At 43.4% G+C, this 19546-nt stretch overlaps 5 protein-coding genes across 5 annotated transcripts in view; 2 read left to right on the top strand and 3 right to left on the bottom strand.

Annotated features, from left to right (window-relative positions):
• LOC114240653 (soluble calcium-activated nucleotidase 1) overlaps positions 1-19546 on the top strand; it is a 441880-nt gene that overhangs the window by 81759 nt on the left and 340575 nt on the right. The gene's annotated exons all lie outside the window — the stretch shown is intronic.
• LOC114240637 (uncharacterized) lies at positions 95-16231 on the top strand. Its single transcript, XM_028171257.2, has 4 exons — positions 95-480; positions 1139-1218; positions 9860-10022; positions 15915-16231. Exons 1-4 carry the CDS (start codon positions 150-152, stop codon positions 16073-16075), a joined length of 735 nt encoding a protein of 244 aa, XP_028027058.1. The 5' UTR covers positions 95-149; the 3' UTR covers positions 16076-16231.
• Positions 1236-2492, bottom strand: LOC114240635 (prostaglandin reductase 1). The gene has a single exon (XM_089734137.1). The coding sequence runs from the start codon at positions 2443-2445 to the stop codon at positions 1282-1284; it is 1164 nt and encodes a 387-aa protein (XP_089590263.1). The 5' UTR covers positions 2446-2492; the 3' UTR covers positions 1236-1281.
• On the bottom strand, positions 6731-8282 carry LOC114240636 (prostaglandin reductase 1). The gene has a single exon (XM_089734099.1). It carries the CDS (start codon positions 7890-7892, stop codon positions 6885-6887), a length of 1008 nt encoding a protein of 335 aa, XP_089590225.1. The 5' UTR covers positions 7893-8282; the 3' UTR covers positions 6731-6884.
• On the bottom strand, positions 16405-19136 carry LOC114240623 (prostaglandin reductase 1). The gene is made up of 2 exons (XM_028171242.2): positions 18925-19136; positions 16405-17501 (listed from the first exon to the last, which is right to left on the bottom strand). Exon 2 carries the CDS (start codon positions 17472-17474, stop codon positions 16467-16469), a length of 1008 nt encoding a protein of 335 aa, XP_028027043.2. The 5' UTR covers positions 17475-17501; positions 18925-19136; the 3' UTR covers positions 16405-16466.

Below are 19546 nucleotides of genomic sequence, written 5' to 3'. Positions count from 1 at the left end.
TTTTATTTGTCGTGAATCCTTCGACAAAAATGTCAAAATTGTGAAATGTCAGATTTGACGTGACGTTTATCGTGGTGTGGCCGTCACACGGTTTTAATTTTTTTTGAATTATTGAATTTTTTGGTTTGTTGGAAAACTAAATTCACGTTATGGCAGACGGCGACGCTCCCGAGCTACCAAAGCACATGACGTTCTCGAAATCAGATGTTCCGTTAATAGGGGCGCTGCTAGATTTCTTAGAGACTAGTTTTCAGTACATAAGACTCCAGACTTTCGCTCAAGCCGAGAAACTGAACGCCAAGTCCTCGAGGTCTAGTTTGTCGCCAAGTTTCGCGGCATTAGTGTGCTTTGTGCTCGGTATCGTGTCTAACGTCAAATTCGAGGTGGTCACTTTCGATCGCGAACCCCTGGCCAATGACTTACACTACATGCTGATGAGTAAAGAAGATAAACTATATATCGACGACATTGATGTTTCGCGTGAGTGTTTTTTGATACAGCCGGTCGCAGCTTTTGGTAATTACAGGAACTTGGGAAGATTATAATAAATGTCTGTTTGTGTATCTCTAAAAAAATAATTTTAAATTAATTTAAAATTTCTAATGTCGGCGATAGGGAATTGTACTTCAGCTTAAAAACCTTGAAGACGTCAGTCATCCCAAGTACTTCCAGACATAACTACTTCAGTACGCTACGTAGGTCACCCGTGACCCACATGACAGTCAAAAGGGATAAACTGCTTTTAGGACTTTCATGTTGCATTTATTATCGTCATGTATACACACGTCACATCAGCAAGGTCAATATTGAAATAATAACGAATAAGTGCTCACTCGGCCGTGACCACGAAAACGTATGCATTCGGAACGTCCTATAAAACATGACAATAATAAACGCCAAATTAAACCAGGAAAATAGTTTGGTATATCAGCGACTAGCGAAAAATCAAAGAACAAACTGTTTCCAGAGCATTTTTAGGGTTGTTATTTTTTTCACACAAATCGATATGTACCTAGTTATTTTGATGAAATACATTCCCTTGTTCAACGTAACTAATTTATGTGTATTATCTGTGGTTCAACGCACACTCCTATTTTTTTATACTTAGAATTATACATTTCTGATGTGTTTTCCGAAGGTGTGCTATGGTGTGTGGAAGCTTCTGATACTCTCGTCATATTGATAAGCTGTCTTCTTATATGGAATTCATCGAATGTGGTAAGAAAAATAAGGTCTTCAAATTAATAGTTTATTATATATACGAATATATATGGATATTACTTATACTTTGACAACAGCTTTACCATAATTCTCACCGGCTAACATACCAACAAATGCGTCGTAGATATTGTCAAAACCTTCTGTAGTATGTTCTCTTGCTTTCAATTTTCCACTGAGGATCCATTCGGTTAGGTTGGAGAATGCTTCCGACCAATGCTCCAACCACCGCGAAACAATAAACCCTTCTATTTTCAGTTGCTTAAACACCACAGATGGTTGAATGATACTAGCTTTTGGCAAGTTGTTCAAGTTTTCATTGTAAGAGCTGATGCTGCCGCATACAGAAACTCTGCCAAAATCGTTCATCTGGCTCATTATTTGGCTGCTTATTTCGCCACCGACATTATCGAAATAACAGTCGATGCCATTTGGTGCGGATTCTTTAAGCGCTAAAGATACGTCGACCGTCTTGTAATTGAGCGCTTTATCGAAGCCGAGTTCCTCTTCCAGCCATTTAACTTTGTCATCCGAACCGGCAAAACCGATAACTGTGCACCCCTTAATCTTTGCTATCTGACCGACGAGAGAACCAACAGCGCCGGCCGCTCCCGTCACAACTACTGTCTCGCCGGGCTTCGGTTTGCAAATATCCAAGAATCCGAAGTAGGCTGTGGCACCCGGCATACCCACGGCTCCAATTCCCAGAGAATGTGACAAACCTTTTAAGTTGGGTAGCTTGTAAACTCGATCAAATACATTAAGTACTACATCGCCGGAATTATTAGTGTTAAACACGTATTTGTCACACCAGCCTTTGTGCGACACTACCCTGGTGCCAACGGGAAACTTTGGATTTTTTGAATCTTCCACGACGCCAACTTGGAAACCGAACGTGTCGTAAGGCGGCTTTTGATGTGAATTGTAGGCTCGCTGGTAAGGGTCTACGCTGATCCATTCCGTTTTCACTAATATGTCACCGTTTCCCACTGGTGGAAGATCGTACTCCACAATGTCGAAATCCTCCCGCTTCGGTACGCCCTCAAAGAATTTGTTAACAACGTATTTACGTGCCTTCGTCATTTTAATTATAGCGTACGACTGACTTACAAATTTCAAATAATACAATAGTATGTAATAGTTTATCAGATAATAAATATCTTTATCGATATTATGCGATATCAAAGCGTTAGGGCTAATCAGCAAACTATAGGAATTCATATTCATGATTATGTTACAGACTTATGTGTGGGAAATCCTATTATTATAAAATACTAGCAGACCCGGCAGTCTTCGTAGTGCCTCAATAGATAAATAAAATACCTAAACTTTTGTATAAAATAAAATTAAAACAAACAAAAGGAATCCGTCCGATGGAGGACATATCAAAGGAAAAACAAAATTGTTAATTTTATTTAATTCCGAGCATTTTCATATTTATTTAACTTTTAAACCTTCTTTGGACTTCCACAAAAAATTCAAGGCCAACATTAGCCAAATCGGTCTAGTCGTTCCCGAGTTTTAGCGAGACTAACGAACAGCAATTCATTTTTATATACTTAGTCTGGCCATAAATACTGTTACAATTAAAAATAAACAAAATATTACATTTGAATTTGGAATGTCATTTTTATATGATTGCTCATTGAGTTTTCTCATTTTGGCGCCAATACATTGTACAATATTTTGCGATATTAAAATGGAGTGGGGTGATAAAGAGAACCGAATCGCTGTGATTGCATTACACAAAGTAGGTATGGAGCCAAATGCAATTTTTAAAATTCTCCATACGCTTGGTATTAGTAAGATGTTTGCGTACCGGGCTATTAATAGGTGCAATGAGACCTCCTCTGTTTGTGACAGAAAAAGATCTGGCCGTCCACGTAGTGTTCGTACGAAAAAGGTGGTCAAAGCAGTAAGCGAAAGAATTCGAAGAAATCCTGTCCGAAAGCAAAAGATTTTATCTCGGGAGATGAAGATAGCACCTAGAACCATGTCGCGTATTTAAAAAATGACTTAGGACTTGCAGCCTATAACAGACGTACTGGTCATTTCTTAACTGATAATTTAAAAGAGAATAGGGTGGTAAAATCGAAACAACTACTGAAGCGGCACGCAAAGGGAGGTCATAGAAAACTTTTGTTTACGGATGAGAATTTTTTTACAATTGAGCAACATTTTTACAAACACAATTACCGTTTTTATGCTCAAAGCTCTAAGGAAGCTTCCCAATTAGTCGACAGAGTGCAACGTGGGCACTATCCGACTTCAGTGATGGTTTGGTAGGGTATTAGCTATGAAGGAGTGACTGAGCCATACTTTTGTGAAAAAGGTATCAAAACATCGGCACAAGTGTAACAAGATACCATTTTTGAGAATGTAGTGAAGCCCCTTAACAACACCTTGTTCAATAATCAAGAGTGGTCCTTCCAGCAAGACTCGGCGCCAGGTCATAAAGCTCGGTCTACGCAGTCTTGGTTGGTAACGAACGTTTCGGACTTCATCAGAGCTGAAGACTGGCAGTCGTCTAGTCCCGATCTTAATCCGCTGGATTATGATTTATGGTCAGTTTTAGAGAGTACGGCTTGCTCTAAACGCCATGATAATTTGGAGTCCCTAAAACAATCCGTACGATTGGCAGTGAAAATTTTTCCCATGGAAAGAGTGTGTGCTTCTATTGATAACTGGCCTCAACGTTTAAAGGACTGTATTGCAGCCAATGGAGACCACTTCGAATACGTTTTTAATACTTTAAATTGTTTTATATTTATGTGTTAAACTAGCACACTGTAAAAGTAAGAAATGTTATTTGCAATAGAATTTTTTTTTCCTTTGTCTCAGTATATATGACAAGACTAGGTATATAGATTTTACAATATTAAATATCAGCTGACGGACGTCCACTGCTGGACAAAGGAATATGTTTTAATTTAAGAAGGCCTTTTCGTGCGTGTAGGTGGTACTTAAGCACCCAACACATCAAATATTTAAGTATCTAAACGTTAAATAGCTTAAATTGTATTTGTGAATACAATGCTGTCAATTTAGTGTAGATTACGCTAAGTGCAAATCTTTTGAAAGATAACAAACAGAAAGAAGATAGTGCGCTGCTCTTTTTTTTATTGCCTTTGTAGGCAGACGAGCGTACGGCCCACCTGATGGTAAGTGGTTACCATCGCCCATGGACTTCAGCAATGCCAGGAGCAGAGCCAAGCCGCTGCCTACTGCTTAATACTCTCCACAAGCCTCGTTTGAAGAAGGACATGTCATAGCTCTCGGGAAACACCGTGGAGGGGAGCTCATTCCACAGCCGGATGGTACGTGGCAAAAAAAAAGACCTCTGGAAACGCACTGTGGATGACCGCAGTGGCTCCAGGTAGTATGTATTAAAGCCATACACCTATTAGGTTAAGTCGGCAGCGCTGCTCATTAAAAAGCGACCAAATACGTTTTAACCTCGCGGTCTAGGGTTTCCTTATCGGGAGAAACGTCGAAATGTATTTGTATTGACTTTTTTTTTTTTATTGCTTAAATGAGTGGACGAGCTCACAGCCCACCTGATGTTAAGTGGTTATTGGAGCCCATAGACATTTACAACTTAAATGCGCCACCCACCTTTAGATATAAGTTCTTAGGTTTCAAGTATAGTTACAACGGCTGCCCCACCCTTCAAACCGAAACGCATTACTGCTTCACGGCAGAAATAGGCAGGCTGGTGGTACCTACCCGCGTGGACTCACAAGAGGTCCTATCATCAGTAATTACGCAAATTATAATTTTGCAGGTTTTATTTTTATTACACAATGTTATTCTTTCACCGTGGAAGTCAATCGTGAACATTTGTCGAGTACGTATTTCATTAGAAAAATTTGTACCCGCCTGCTGGATTCGAACACCGGTGCATCGAACGTCTTATCTTGTAGGCCATGACGACTTCTAACATAAATTTGATATAAAAATAATAATTGGTTATCTGTAAAGCCGGTTTATGGACGATAGTTTAACGTGATAATGTTAGTAGCAGAGCTATTCGATTTAATATAGCTGTGACGTCACGGGAGAAGAGAGAAATGTGTCACAAGCCAACCCTGGCGTCGATCGTGCTTGCTGCGTGCAACAAGTGCTCATCGATTTTTAAGGTATTATCACGCCAAAAATAGCCTCTGGTCCCCCATTACAGAATATTTATTTATTATCACTACATAGTATAAAACAAAGTCGCTTTCTCTGTCCCTGTATGCTTAAATCTTTAAAACTACGCAATTTACTATAACTATACTATACTAACTATATATAAACTACGGATTTTGATGCGGTTTTTTTAATAGATAGTGATTGAAAGAAAGGTTTTTATGTATAATAACATCCAGTAAATAGTGGAGAAATTAATAATAAATTACAGTTTCCGAAGCGAAGCGAGGGCGGGTCGCTAGTTGGTTTATAAAAAATATATCTAATAATAAAGTAAACAGCTTCAATGACCAAAGAATCATGCAATGTGTCTTGTTCAAACATTTTACAACTATTTATTATACGTTCTTTATATTTATTTTACACAAAAAAGGACACGACAAGAATATTCGCATTTAGAAAACCTCTACAAAGACGACTTTAAATCAATACTGATTTTTCTTCCAGCAAATCAAATTTTATATAGATATGGAGCCATAGAAGATTTTTAGGATGGAACTCATCAGCGCTGAACTGTCTTTCAATCAACAGGTCCAATACTCAGATCATGGTGACAGATTAGGCAAGCTTGAGCTCACAAAGAGACTTGACTTAGAGATAGTTGACAACTTTGTATATCTGGGCGCAAACATTAGTAGTAATAGCTCGTAAAAAGATTAGATACGAAGAAGAATCGTAACGGCAAAAGAGGGCCATGGCGCAACTTTATAAGATATGGAAAGACAACAACATCTCTCGGAAAACCAAGATTAAGCTTGTGTGCGCTCTGGTGTTCTCCATATTCTTGTACGGCGCTGAGACATGGACCTTGAAGATAACTGGTCGCGAACGTATTGATGCATTCGAGACGTGGTGCTAGCGAAGGATGCTGGCGATATCCCGGAGAGCACGTCGCGCCAACATTGTCAATACTACAAGATACAGAGTAGGTTTTCCACTATCTGCTTGCGTAGAGTTTTAGAAGACCTTGGCCACATTGTCAGAAAGGATGACGATAGCTTGGATAAATTAATAATCTCTGACCAAGTGGATGGAAAAAGACCACGAGGTAGAACCCCTAAAATAATAAAAAACGGCACCAAAAAAAGAGATTATTATAAAAATGAAAATTGGTGTTGTTAATTTTACTGACGTATTGGTTGCTACCTAACGGAAATATAGGAAATGCGGTGGAGTACGATGTTAAAATACAGTTTGTTACTTGTAAATTTTAATTGTTTACAAGTTGAAAGGAACCGTGAAAAATTTTTCTTTGGAAGCTGAAGAAATTTAAATAAATATTTAAATAAATAATTACATGTTAACACATATTTTAGTGCAAGTCAGATCTATTCGAGTTTATACATATTAGATAAAGTAAAATAACTTATACAAGCGACATTTAAATTATTAACCCAACCTCGGTATTTTATGAATAACTATTTCGGTATAGATAACAAATTTTATAATATTAATTTAAAAGAAATTAATGAAATTTAGACTTTAAGCACAGCTTTTCCGATATTTTCTCCCGCCATCACTCCTATTAAGGCTTCGTAAAGATTGTCAAAACCTTCTGTAATGTGCTCCTTAGCCTTCAGTTGTCCACTTTTGATCCAGTCCACAATTTCAGATATGGCGGCAGGCCACCGATCCCCCCAACGCCACACTATGAAACCTTCAATTTTCAATTGTTTCATCACTATAGAAGGCTGTATTATTGTGGCTTTGGGCAGCTTTGTAGGGTTGTCGTTGTAGGCACTGATACTGCCACATGCGGAGATCCTACCGAATAAGTTCATTTGACTTATGATCTGACTACTAATTTCCCCGCCAACGTTGTCAAAATAGCAGTCAACACCTTTAGGGGCGATTTGTTTTAATGCCGTTGGAATATTCACGGTTTTGTAATTAAAAGCTTTGTCAAAACCTATTTCTTTCTCAAGCCACTCAACCTTCTCGTCAGATCCTGTGAAGCCAATCACTTTGCATCCCTTTATCTTCGCTATCTGCCCTACCAAAGAACCAACGGCTCCGGCGGCCCCTGTCACTACTACCGTTTCGCCGGGCTTAGGTTTGCAAATTTCCAAGAAACCAAAATATGCTGTCGCGCCATGCATTCCCCCAGCACCGACGCCCAATGAATTTGGCAGTCCTTTCAGATCGGGCAGTATGTATGGTTTATTTCCTGTAGCATCAGGTATACTTGGATTTATAATGCAATAGTCAAACCAGCCTTTGTGTGAGACCACCCGTACGCCGATTGGAAAATTATTATCCATAGATTCTTGAACGATTCCTATTTGGTAGCCGAATTGGTCGTATGGTAATTGGTATTGCCTGTTGTAAGCTCGTTGATAAGGGTCTAGACTGATCCATTCTACCTTGACTAGTATTTCGCCGTCTTTCAATGCTGGCAGTACAAACTCTGTGATCTCGAAATCGTCTCGCTTCGGAACACCTTCGAAATATTTCTTGACAACGTATTTACGTGCTTTAACCATGCTGAGCTATAACTAAGAATATAAAAAATAGTTTAGGTTTCTATTAAATTTGTGTAATCACTAGAAGTGGGGCGTATTTTGATTAAGCACGGGTAGGTGGTATTGCCTTGCCTCCTATTTCTAATATGAAGCAATTATGTATTCTTGCGTTTACTGGTGGTAAGACCTCTTGTGAGTCCGCACGGGTAGGTACCACCACCCGCCTATTTCTGCCGTGAAGCAATAATGCGTTTCGGTTTGAAGGGTGGGGCAGCCGTCGTAACTATACTGAGACTTTAGAACCCATTTCTCAAGGTGGGTGGCGGCATTTACGTTGTAGATGTCTATGGACTCCAGTAACCACTTGAGACCAGGTGGGCTGTGAGCTCGTTCACCAACCTAAGCAATAAAAAAAAAAAACTTGGACAGCCGTTCTAACAAGGAATTGATCTTTCTTATGTCACAAGTTGGGTAGCTTCAGGCGCGTTGTCCTGGAGACGTCTATGGATCCTGATAACAAATGAAAACCAGGTGTACGTAATAGGATGTGGTATATTGCGCTCCTTCGAAGTTGCAAGTTCTGAACTAGGAATGTATCCTAGGCCACGATATTCATTTGATTACTTCTATGTTGCCGAGTGCTCAAAATTGAAAATTATAATCTGATAGTTATTTATTGATTTTCATAATAACATAGCTGTCGGTACGCTTAAATCGTCCTTGATATAACTTTTGCATTAAAGTTTTATATGTATATTCAATAAAAAACAAAGTAAAATATAACCGAGAAATGTTACCTCCGTTGGACTCTCTCGACGGATGTCTGTCTGTACACTGAACTCCTCCTATCTGCGAAATGAGTTAGATAGCCACGAACGCAAATTTAATTGTCGTTTCGTGATATTGTTTTTAAAATGAAAATCTGCATCTGTACAAATATAAAGATTAAGTAGGTGACATAAAACATAACATTTTAAAATATATGTTTTCTTTATTCAAAACTTGTTAACTTTAGCAACGATTATTTTTAGTTATTACTACTAAGATTACAGATGCAAATATTTTAGCCAAGTCATTGTGGAGTTTTTGTAATTTGATTGTAGGATGTTTTCTTTAAGGCTCCTCGCGCACTAGGCAGCCTGGCTGCGGCAATCGAAATATTTGAGCAACCAGTTATAGCAGCCAATCCATGCCAATTTATGATCTTTTCGTCAAGCGATTTGAACTTTATCTCGTAAAAAACGCAAAGCAGAGAAAAGTTATTGGATTCATCCTCTTTTTCTAAAACGACATTCAAAAGGCTCGTTCTATAACTATTTTAAAGATTCACACATTACCCAGACCGGTTTTTTTAAATACAAGAGATTGTAAAAGCATGCTCTGTCATATAGCCGGCATTTGGCAAAACGAATATGCATTGGCTGGCACAGCAAGTGCGCGGGGACTGACAGCAGCCACATACATTCGCCAACACTCGCTCTGGCTGCGGGCAGTCAATTGGCTTTTTTTTCCTACCTAAGCTGAGAGCCTAGAGAGGCTTGAGAGGCTATTTCAGCGTAACCTTAACTAGTAGGTTAACGACGTTCCTAACACGAACCTTAGCAAGAGCCGTGCTCACCAAGCCCTTCGTCGCAAGCGACGGGTTCGAAGAAAATGATGACCGGTGCTTGAGGTACCTAAAAGCACCGTTAGTGGATCAGGAGGATTCGAAATGACGTGTTTGGGGCGACGTCGACTTCTTTCCATTCTGTCCGCAGGATCGGGAATGTAGTTACCGGCGGCCACGATGAGAGGGTTTTCGTGTCGTGCCGCTTTATCGAAGTGGTCAATTGGCTGCCGTGCAACAGGCGCGTAGTATTTTCTGCCGCAGCCAAGAGTTCCGGGCTGCTTGTGTGCGCGGGCTCCCATACAACGCCATTTATTCGTCTGGTTTCCGCAGCCAGGTTGCTTAGTGCGCGGGGAGTCTAAAAACGTTTTTATGTTCACAGCGGTCACCTTTGAGCGAGTATTTCTTTTTACCTTGGTTGGGAGCCTCTTTGCGGGGCCTGCTTCTTCGGCAAGCCCCGACCGCTGGAGCACTGGTTTATACGATGGCTGTTGTAGATGGAAATATCAACGCCTTATTCCTGACGGCATTTTCATTTTTATTTTGTGAGTAACTATTTAGTAAAGTAGAATATGCAGCTGGTAATATTAAAATTGAGCAGAACAGAAAGAAGTAAAAGCTAAAGGAAGGTAAACTCTGAGATGATACAACCGTCTCGTTTTTACGGCATTTTCATTTTTATTTTGTGAGTAACTATTTAGTAAAGTAGAATATGCAGCTGGTAATATTAAAATTGAGCAGAACAGAAAGAAGTAAAAGCTAAAGGAAGGTAAACTCTGAGATGATACAACCGTCTCGTTTTTACCACCGCACCATTCCGATAGAGGCACCCGTCACGTGCGGACGTGCTCATTGTCCACTCGATCGCCCGGTCTTTGTTCGCCCGGCTTTTGTTAGCCCGGCCATTGTTCGCGCGGCCTGTGTTCGTGATACATCTGCCGACCAAGTGTGTTTCCTGGAAGCTTTTATTTGTTTTGTTTTAGTTATTTTTGTGTTCGTGGAACATTTGCCGACAAAGTGTTTTCCTGCAAGTATTTATTTGTTTTGTTTCTTTTTGTAATTTCTGTTTTGTTGAGCTTTTCTTTGTCCTGTAGTAATCGCGCCGCATTGCCACCTGTGTTCAATAGAACCGCTCAGGTCCGAGTAGTTGGGGCCTCGCCGCAAGGCGAGTGTTTTCAAGACCCGGGGCCGCCCCACCTGGGTACTCAGCGATCATGGACGCTGTATTCGCGGAATTCCTCCGACTTCGCCACCCACAGCTCGCCTCAGAGTTTCTGGCCTTCAAGGCCAATCACACTGCGAGCCCTCTCGAGGACTCCGCCGCGCTCGCTGCTCCTGCGTCGCCTGTACCTGCGTGCAGAGCTTCTGCATTGAGCACCGCAGCCTCTGTCGTGCCTGCCGCTCCCGTGTCGCCTATACTGGCGAGAAAAGCTGCTGCGTCGTCCGCCGTGACCATCGTTTCAGCTGAGCGATCATCCGCGGCCTCCGTCGCGCCCTCTAAAACACCTACACTTGCTCGTAGGTCGCCTGCACCCGCCTCCTCGTGCTCCGATTCTGACTCGGACATGGAGGTCGACCTCGCCCCCGCCTCATCGACGGATGGATTCACCCTGGTACAGAAGGGTAAGAAGCGTGCCGCGGAGTCTCGAGCTCCCGCGGCCGCTAAAATTAGCAAAGCCGTGAACGCGTCGCGCCCCCGCCCTCAGACTCCCGTTGCGCCCCCAGCCCGTGCCACTCCGTCGCCGCGTCCGGTGGCACAAAATAAAACCCAGGCCCCTCCCCCGGTTATCCTTCAGGAGAAGGCAGCTTGGGATCGAGTTTGCCTGGCCCTTAAGGCCAAAAATATAAATTTCATGAATGCCCGTAACCTCGCGAACGGCATTCAAATTAAGGTTCAAACACCCGACGACCATAGGGCCCTCTCTTCTTACCTCCGTAAGGAACGTATAAGTTTCCATACTTATACGCTCCAGGAGGAGCGCGAACTCCGCGTTGTAATACGCGGAATCCCTAAAGAGTTAGATGTAGAGCTCGTCAAGGCCGATCTGTTAGAACAGGGCTTTCCAGTGAATTCTGTGCACCGTATGCACACCGGTCGCGGTAGGGAGCCATATAATATGGTTCTAGTCACCCTCCAGCCTACCCCCGAGGGTAAGAAAATCTTCAACACACAGACCGTCTGTAGGCTCTCCGGTATCGCCATCGAAGCCCCCCATAAAAAAGGCACTCCTAGCCAGTGCCATAACTGTCAATTGTACGGGCACTCTTCCCGTAACTGTCACGCGCGCCCCCGATGTGTTAAGTGTTTGGGCGATCACGCCACGGCCCTCTGCGCTCGCGACCAAATAACCGCGACGGAACCGCCTAGCTGCGTCCTGTGTCGAACACAGGGTCACCCCGCGAATTACCGTGGTTGCCCCCGAGCCCCTAAAATAAATCGCCGCGTCGCCCGCCAAAACCGCCTCCGAGCTTCCGGCCCAGACATCAAAGCCTCGGCACCCTCTGCGTCGCAGGCTAAGCCAGCGTTCGTTCCGGCGGCGGTGCCCAGTGTCTCGGCCTGGGCAAAACCGCTGCCGTACACGAACACGGCTACAACTCCCTCCTCCACGATTCGTCCCGCCCCCGCGACTCGTCCCTCTCCCGCGACTTGCCCTCCAACCGCGTCCGAAAATCTCGCTTTAGCGATCGACTTCTTTCAGTCGATCAACTTTGAGCGCGTTAACGCTTTGGGCGACGCCATTCGCGCTGCCTCCACTGCACAACACTTTATCGCCGTTGTGCAGGAATACGCCGACGTATACGCGTCATTAAATACGTACGTCCTCCCCTCACTCCGCCGGTAATCAATGGCGTATATAAGTAGAATAAAGCCCCTATCCGTAACGATAGGATTTTTTAACGCTTACGGTCTCGCAAATCAACGTGATCAGGTTTCTGACTTTTTGTGTGACTATCAAATTGATATCTTTTTAGTGCAGGAGACCCTACTTAAGCCCGCGCGCCGTGACCCTAAAATCGCGAACTATAACATGGTCAGGAACGACAGGCTCTCTGCCCGTGGTGGTGGTACCGTCATTTACTATAGAAGAGCCCTGCATTGCGTCCCGCTCGATCCTCCCGCGCTCGCTAATATCGAAGCATCAGTGTGCCGAATCTCACTGACGGGACACGCGCCGATCGTTATCGCGTCCGTTTATCTTCCACCGGATAAGATCGTTCTAAGCAGTGATATCGAGGCGCTGCTCGGTATGGGGAGCTCTGTCATTCTGGCGGGCGACCTAAATTGTAAACACATCAGGTGGAACTCACACACCACAACCCCGAATGGCAGGCGGCTTGACGCGTTAGTCGATGATCTCGCCTTCGATATCGTCGCTCCGCTAACCCCGACTCACTACCCGCTAAATATCGCGCATCGCCCGGATATACTCGACATAGCGTTATTAAAAAACGTAACTCTGCGCTTACACTCGATCGAAGTAGTTTCAGAGTTAGATTCAGACCACCGTCCCGTCGTTATGAAGCTCGGTCGCGCTCCCGATTCCTTTCCCGTCACGAAGACTGTGGTGGATTGGCACACGCTGGGCATCAGCCTGGCTGAATCTGATCCACCATCGCTCCCGTTTAACCCGAACTCTATCCCGTCTCCTCAGGATACCGCTGAAGCCATAGACATCTTAACGTCACACATCACCTCGACATTAGATAGGTCATCGAAACAAGTTGTAGCGGAGGACTTCCTTCACCGCTTCAAATTGTCCGACGATATTAGGGAACTCCTTAGAGCTAAGAACGCCTCGATACGCGCCTACGACAGGTATCCTACCGCGGAAAATCGTATTCGAATGCGTGCCCTACAACGCGACGTAAAGTCTCGCATCGCCGAAGTCCGAGATGCCAGATGGTCTGATTTCTTAGAAGGACTCGCGCCCTCCCAAAGGTCTTACTACCGCTTAGCTCGTACTCTCAAATCGGATACGGTAGTAACTATGCCCCCCCTCGTAGGCCCCTCAGGCCGACTCGCGGCGTTCGATGATGACGAAAAAGCAGAGCTGCTGGCCGATACATTGCAAACCCAGTGCACGCCCAGCACTCAATCCGTGGACCCTGTTCATGTAGAATTAGTAGACAGTGAGGTAGAACGCAGAGCCTCCTTGCCACCATCGGATGCGTTACCACCCGTCACCCCGATAGAAGTTAAAGACTTGATCAAAGACCTACGTCCTCGCAAGGCTCCCGGTTCCGACGGTATATCTAACCGCGTTATCAAACTTCTACCCGTCCAACTCATCGTGATGTTGGCATCTATTTTCAATGCCGCTATGGCGAACTGTATCTTTCCCGCGGTGTGGAAAGAAGCGGACGTTATCGGCATACATAAACCCGGTAAACCAAAAAATCATCCGACGAGCTACCGCCCGATTAGCCTCCTCATGTCTCTAGGCAAACTGTATGAGCGTCTGCTCTACAAACGCCTCAGAGACTTCGTCTCATCCAAGGGCATTCTCATCGATGAACAATTCGGATTCCGTACAAATCACTCATGCGTTCAACAGGTGCACCGCCTCACGGAGCACATTCTTGTGGGGCTTAATCGACCAAAACCGTTATACACGGGAGCTCTCTTCTTCGACGTCGCAAAAGCGTTCGACAAAGTCTGGCACAATGGTTTGATTTTCAAACTATTCAACATGGGCGTGCCAGATAGTCTCGTGCTCATCATACGGGACTTCTTGTCGAACCGCTCTTTTCGATATCGAGTCGAGGGAACCCGCTCCTCCCCACGACCTCTCACAGCTGGAGTCCCGCAAGGCTCTGTCCTCTCACCCCTCCTATTTAGCTTATTCGTCAACGATATTCCCCGGTCGCCGCCGACCCATTTAGCTTTATTCGCCGACGACACGACTGTTTACTATTCTAGTAGAAATAAGTCCCTAATCGCGAAGAAGCTTCAGAGCGCAGCCCTAGCCCTAGGACAGTGGTTCCGAAAATGGCGCATAGACATCAACCCAGCGAAAAGTACTGCGGTGCTATTTCAGAGGGGAAGCTCCACACGGATTTCCTCCCGGATTAGGAGGAGGAATCTCACACCCCCGATTACTCTCTTTAGACAACCCATACCCTGGGCCAGGAAGGTCAAGTACCTGGGCGTTACCCTGGATGCATCGATGACATTCCGCCCGCATATAAAATCAGTCCGTGACCGTGCCGCGTTTATTCTCGGTAGACTCTACCCCATGATCTGTAAGCGGAGTAAAATGTCCCTTCGGAACAAGGTGACACTTTACAAAACTTGCATAAGGCCCGTCATGACTTACGCGAGTGTGGTGTTCGCTCACGCGGCCCGCACACACATAGACACCCTCCAATCCCTACAATCCCGCTTTTGCAGGTTAGCTGTCGGGGCTCCGTGGTTCGTGAGGAACGTTGACCTACACGACGACCTGGGCCTCGAATCAATTCGGAAATACATGAAGTCAGCGTCGGAACGATACTTCGATAAGGCTATGCGTCATGATAATCGCCTTATCGTTGCCGCCGCTGACTACTCCCCGAATTCTGATCATGCAGGAGCCAGTCACCGTCGACGCCCTAGACACGTCCTTACGGATCCATCAGATCCAATAACCTTTGCATTAGATGCCTTCAGCTCTAATTCTAGGGGCAGGCTTAGGGACCCCGGTAACCGTACTCGTCGAACTCGACAAAGAGGTCGACGTGCAACCTAACCCATGCATCAGCCCGCTGAGTTTCTCGCCGGATCTTCTCAGCGGGTCGCGATTCCGATCCGGTAGTAGATTCATTCGCGAAACAATTGCTCTTGAGTTGTTAGGTCTCCTTCGGAGGCGCTCGGGCAGTTGTTAGCAAATCCCACCCCTCTTGGCTGAGCCTTTGCTCGCCCACCTGTCCTGGTGAAACTGGAAAGGCCTTCGGGCCACCAGTAAACTTTCAATCATAAAAAAAAAAAAAAAAAAAAAAAAAACCACCGCACCGTCCTCACCGGAGTACAGTTCATCCATAATACCTAGAGCCAGTGCGTTCATCCACAGTGCGCTTCCAGAGATCTTTTTTGCTACGTACCGTCCGACTTTGGAATGAGCTCCCCTCCACGGTGTTTCCCGAGCGCTATGACATATCCTTCTTCAAACGAGGCTTGTGGAGAGTACTTAGCGGTAGGCAGCGGCTTGGCTCTACTCCTGGCATTGCTGAAGTCCATGGGCGACGGTAACCACTTACCATCAGGTGGGCCGTATGCTCGTCTACCTACAAACCTTCAAACTGGAATGCGCATGACTGCTTTCGGCAGAAATTTTACACGATTTCTTCATCTCCACAATCGAGTTCTTTGTGAATATGTATTGAGTACGTGTCACAGTTGAAAAGCCTGCGCGATTTGAACGCCTTAATAATAGTCAAGATGGCAAATAATATTGCAGTGCTAGAAGCTCGGATGTGGTTGGAAATCGCGCGCTTAGTGCGAGCTCGTTGGGTGCGCCGGGACCAGGGTGTGAGCCTTCAGGAGTCTGAATACGAGGTTCAAACCCTTTGGAGTAACGACGACGTGCAGAGCGTTGAAGTTAGAAATTACGTATATTGACTTTGTTTTCGTTGAAAACGTTGCAAGTTGTTTATTTTTATTTGACTCCATTTTGTAAAGTGAAATTTGGAAGTTTTCGATTTTCCGGAATTGCGAATTTATGGCTTCATTTTTGTATTTTTTTTTTTTTTTTCTAAATAAAATTCAATCTCGATACATTTTGAGTACTTTATTGATTAAGAAAAAAAAGGTATATGTAAATAATTTATAAAAAAAGTGTAGTATAGTAGGTAGTAAATAGCATGATGATGCAAAATAAATACTTAACTTTAACAAAGTGTTTATCGGTACAATAATGATTGACCATGAACTGTTCAAATAAAACACAGTTTTAACACTGTATTGTTCAGAATTTTATAATCAGTACAACATTATAGTAATTAGTCATATGTTACACTTTGACTACGGCCTTTCCGTAATTCTCCCCGGCAAGCATTCCTATAAAGGCATCAAAGAGTTTATCGAATCCTTCCGTGACATGTTCCTTTACTTTCAATTTCCCACTCTGAATCCAAGGAATGATTTCCGCAAACGCCTTAGACTGATCATTCCAGCGCCAAACGAGAAAACCTTCGACTTTGATTTGGTTGAATACTAAACTAGGTTGCAGAATAGTCGCTTTGGGTAATTTAGTTAGATCCTCATTGTACGCGCTTATGCTGCCACAGACGGAGACCCTCCCGTAAACGTTCATTTTGCTAATTATCTGACTGCTGATTTCACCGCCGACATTGTCGAAATAACAGTCTATCCCGTTAGGGGCAGCTTCCTTGAGTGCTGCCGGTACATCTACTGTTTTATAATTAAACGCCTTGTCGAAGCCGAGCTCTTCCTCCAGCCATTTCACTTTATCATCCGTGCCAGCGAAGCCGATGACTCTGCAGCCCTTGATCTTAGCTATTTGACCGACGAGTGACCCCACAGCACCGGCCGCTCCGGTGACCACCACGGTCTCGCCAGCTTTTGGCTTGCAGATTTCTAAGAAACCAAAATAGGCAGTCGCGCCCGGCATCCCAACCGCCCCTACGCCCAGCGACGGCGACAATCCCTGCAGATCTGGTAGTTTATAAATACGATCCTTTGGAGTGTTAGGTTGCGTACTAGGAGTGAAGACGTAGTGGTCGCACCATCCTTTGTGCGCAACAACTCTCGTTCCTATCGGATAGTTGCTATCCTTTGATTCGACAACAACACCCACTTGATAACTGAACTGGTCGTAGGGTACAGCTTGGTAAGAGTTGTAAGCCCTTAAATACGGGTCGACGCTGATCCATTCGGCTTTAACGAGGACCTCGCCGTCGATCAGAGGCGGTATAACAAATTCGACTAATTCGTAGTCCTCTTGTTTTGGTACACCTTTAAAGTGGTTCTTCACGACGTATTTCCTAGCTGAGGTCATCTCGACTTTTGTGGTTCCTTGAGTTTTCTGAAAATTTTACCAATTAGAATATTGTGCAGATATGGAGTAATAATACAGATAGCACGATAAACAGATAACAAGTATTTTATATCTGATCTGGTTATTCATGGATACGCCTAGGCGAATTTGGAGTTCTACAACAAGGGCAACTTCATCATTTCCATTTCGTTTAATTTGGAAGGTTTTATATTAGTCGTCGTGGCCTAACGGATAAGACGTCCGGTGCATTCGTGTTAAGCGATGCACCGGTGTTCGAATATCAGGCGGGTACCAATTTTTCTAATGAAATACGTACTCAACAAATGTTCACGATTGATTTCCACGGTGAAGGAACAACATCGTATAATAAAAATGAAACCCGCAAAATTATAATTTGCGTAATTACTGGTGGTAGGACCTCTAGTGAGTCCGCGCGGGTGAGTAAGCAGTAATGCGTTTCGGTTTGAAGGGTGGGGCAGCCGTTGTAACTATACGTGAGACTTAGAACTTATATCTCAAGGTGGGTGGCGCATTTACGTTGTGGATGTCTATGGGCTCCAGTAACCACTTAACACCAGGTGGGCTGTGAGCTCGTCCACCCATCTAAGCAATAAAAAAAAACCGCTTCTTCCGGTTTCTACCGTAGCGCAGCTAATATTATGAACAAGATTTAAAATCGCCGTTTAAGGGCGTCACACACATCGAAGATACTATAACATTTTATCTTAACATACAATATCGTTCGCTGTACATTTGGTAAGAACTATTAAATATATAATATATTATCCTAACTACGTATGATAGATAGTTCATACAAAATGTATAGCGTGCGATATTGTATGTTAAGATAAATATTAGTATCTTCGCCGTGTGTGACGCCCTTAAGCGACAAGATGGGTGACACTCATTTGTAACAAACGAACCATTTTCGACCATTTAATTATTTACGAAGACACTGAGTTATTTAAAACAGTTGATATACCATAAGTGACACTGATTAATCTCGATGCGGTAATGCGGTCTTTCGCAACGTTAAGTACTTGTCTCGAATAAATAGAAATTGTTACAACAATTATGTTAATAATGCCGACGGTGTAATTTAAAAAAATTCACAAGAATCTATACTAATATTATAAAGAGGAAAGATTTGTTTGTTTGTTTGTTTCGAATAGGCTCCGAAACTACTGGACCGATTTGAAAAATTATTTTTCCATTAGAAGCCGACATTGTCCCTGATGAACATAGGCTACTTTTTTTTATTTTTTTTTGTTTTTATTTTTTTGTTTCATGTGTGTTTTAATGTTTCCGAAGCGAAGCGAGGGCGGGTCGCTAGTAACTAATAGACTAGAATACAAGAATGTAACGCGTATCGATAATAAACTGGTCTACAGAATTACTGTCGCGAAACTTCTGTTTATCTAATATTATTTATGTAATAATTCTGTCGTACCTTATCACACGCGCTTCCAGAGAGTGACTGAGTGAACTGACTCGGCCGGCCGGCTCGATTGTTGTCCAATTAAAAAGCCAAACAAAACGACAGCGAGGTGAAGCGAGTTTAATCGTATGTGCATATAATGTTGCCAGTAAATTCACCAGAATTTCCTTCTATACTTTTTAGTATCGGTAGGTATTTGGTTTTATTCATGGTGTTAATAAGTAGGTACCTACAATTTTATTATATCCCAAGTAACATTCGCGAACTTCGATCAATAATAGTACTAGATTACGGATCAGTGTGCTTAGTGCGAGTTTTGTAACGTTCTCACTAGCGAGCCAGTTTGCTCAAATTTGTATGCAATTGGAACAGCGCCCCTAGCGGCAAACGTACCCGGTGTTATTTTGTGAGTGCGAGTTCATATTAACGTTGTGATCTCGTAACCGAGTAATTTTACCGAAATGAGTACTACGAATGACATTTGTGCGAGTGCGTGTTACAAATTAGTGGATTTTAACGTTTCGATCGAGTATTTTTTTAGTAGTTTTATTTTTCCAACTAGAGAGGCAAAAATATCATGCCATAGAACCTAATTTTTTTTTATGAAAAATGATAATATGGAGTGAAATGGATT

Source organism: Bombyx mandarina, chromosome 17 (assembly GCF_030267445.1).
Source record: "Bombyx mandarina strain Sakado chromosome 17, ASM3026744v2".
Classification (NCBI taxonomy): Eukaryota; Metazoa; Arthropoda; class Insecta; order Lepidoptera; family Bombycidae; genus Bombyx; species Bombyx mandarina.
The sequence above is the reverse complement of the archived record's forward strand: the minus strand, read 5'-3'. Positions and strand labels throughout refer to the sequence as shown.

What these genes read in the sequence shown, in the direction of transcription:
- LOC114240623 (XM_028171242.2), bottom strand. Translation starts at nt 17,474, where the DNA reads ATGACCTCAGCTAGGAAATACGTCGTGAAGAACCACTTTAAAGGTGTA.
- LOC114240636 (XM_089734099.1), bottom strand. Translation starts at nt 7,892, where the DNA reads ATGGTTAAAGCACGTAAATACGTTGTCAAGAAATATTTCGAAGGTGTT.
- LOC114240637 (XM_028171257.2), top strand. Translation starts at nt 150, where the DNA reads ATGGCAGACGGCGACGCTCCCGAGCTACCAAAGCACATGACGTTCTCG. An exon ending in CGACGACATTGATGTTTCGC is followed by an intron (nt 481 to 1,138) that starts GTGAGTGTTTTT and finishes TGTTTTCCGAAG; the next exon opens with GTGTGCTATGGTGTGTGGAA. An exon ending in GGCATTTTCATTTTTATTTT is followed by an intron (nt 10,023 to 15,914) that starts GTGAGTAACTAT and finishes ATAATATTGCAG; the next exon opens with TGCTAGAAGCTCGGATGTGG.
- LOC114240635 (XM_089734137.1), bottom strand. Translation starts at nt 2,445, where the DNA reads ATGAATATGAATTCCTATAGTTTGCTGATTAGCCCTAACGCTTTGATA.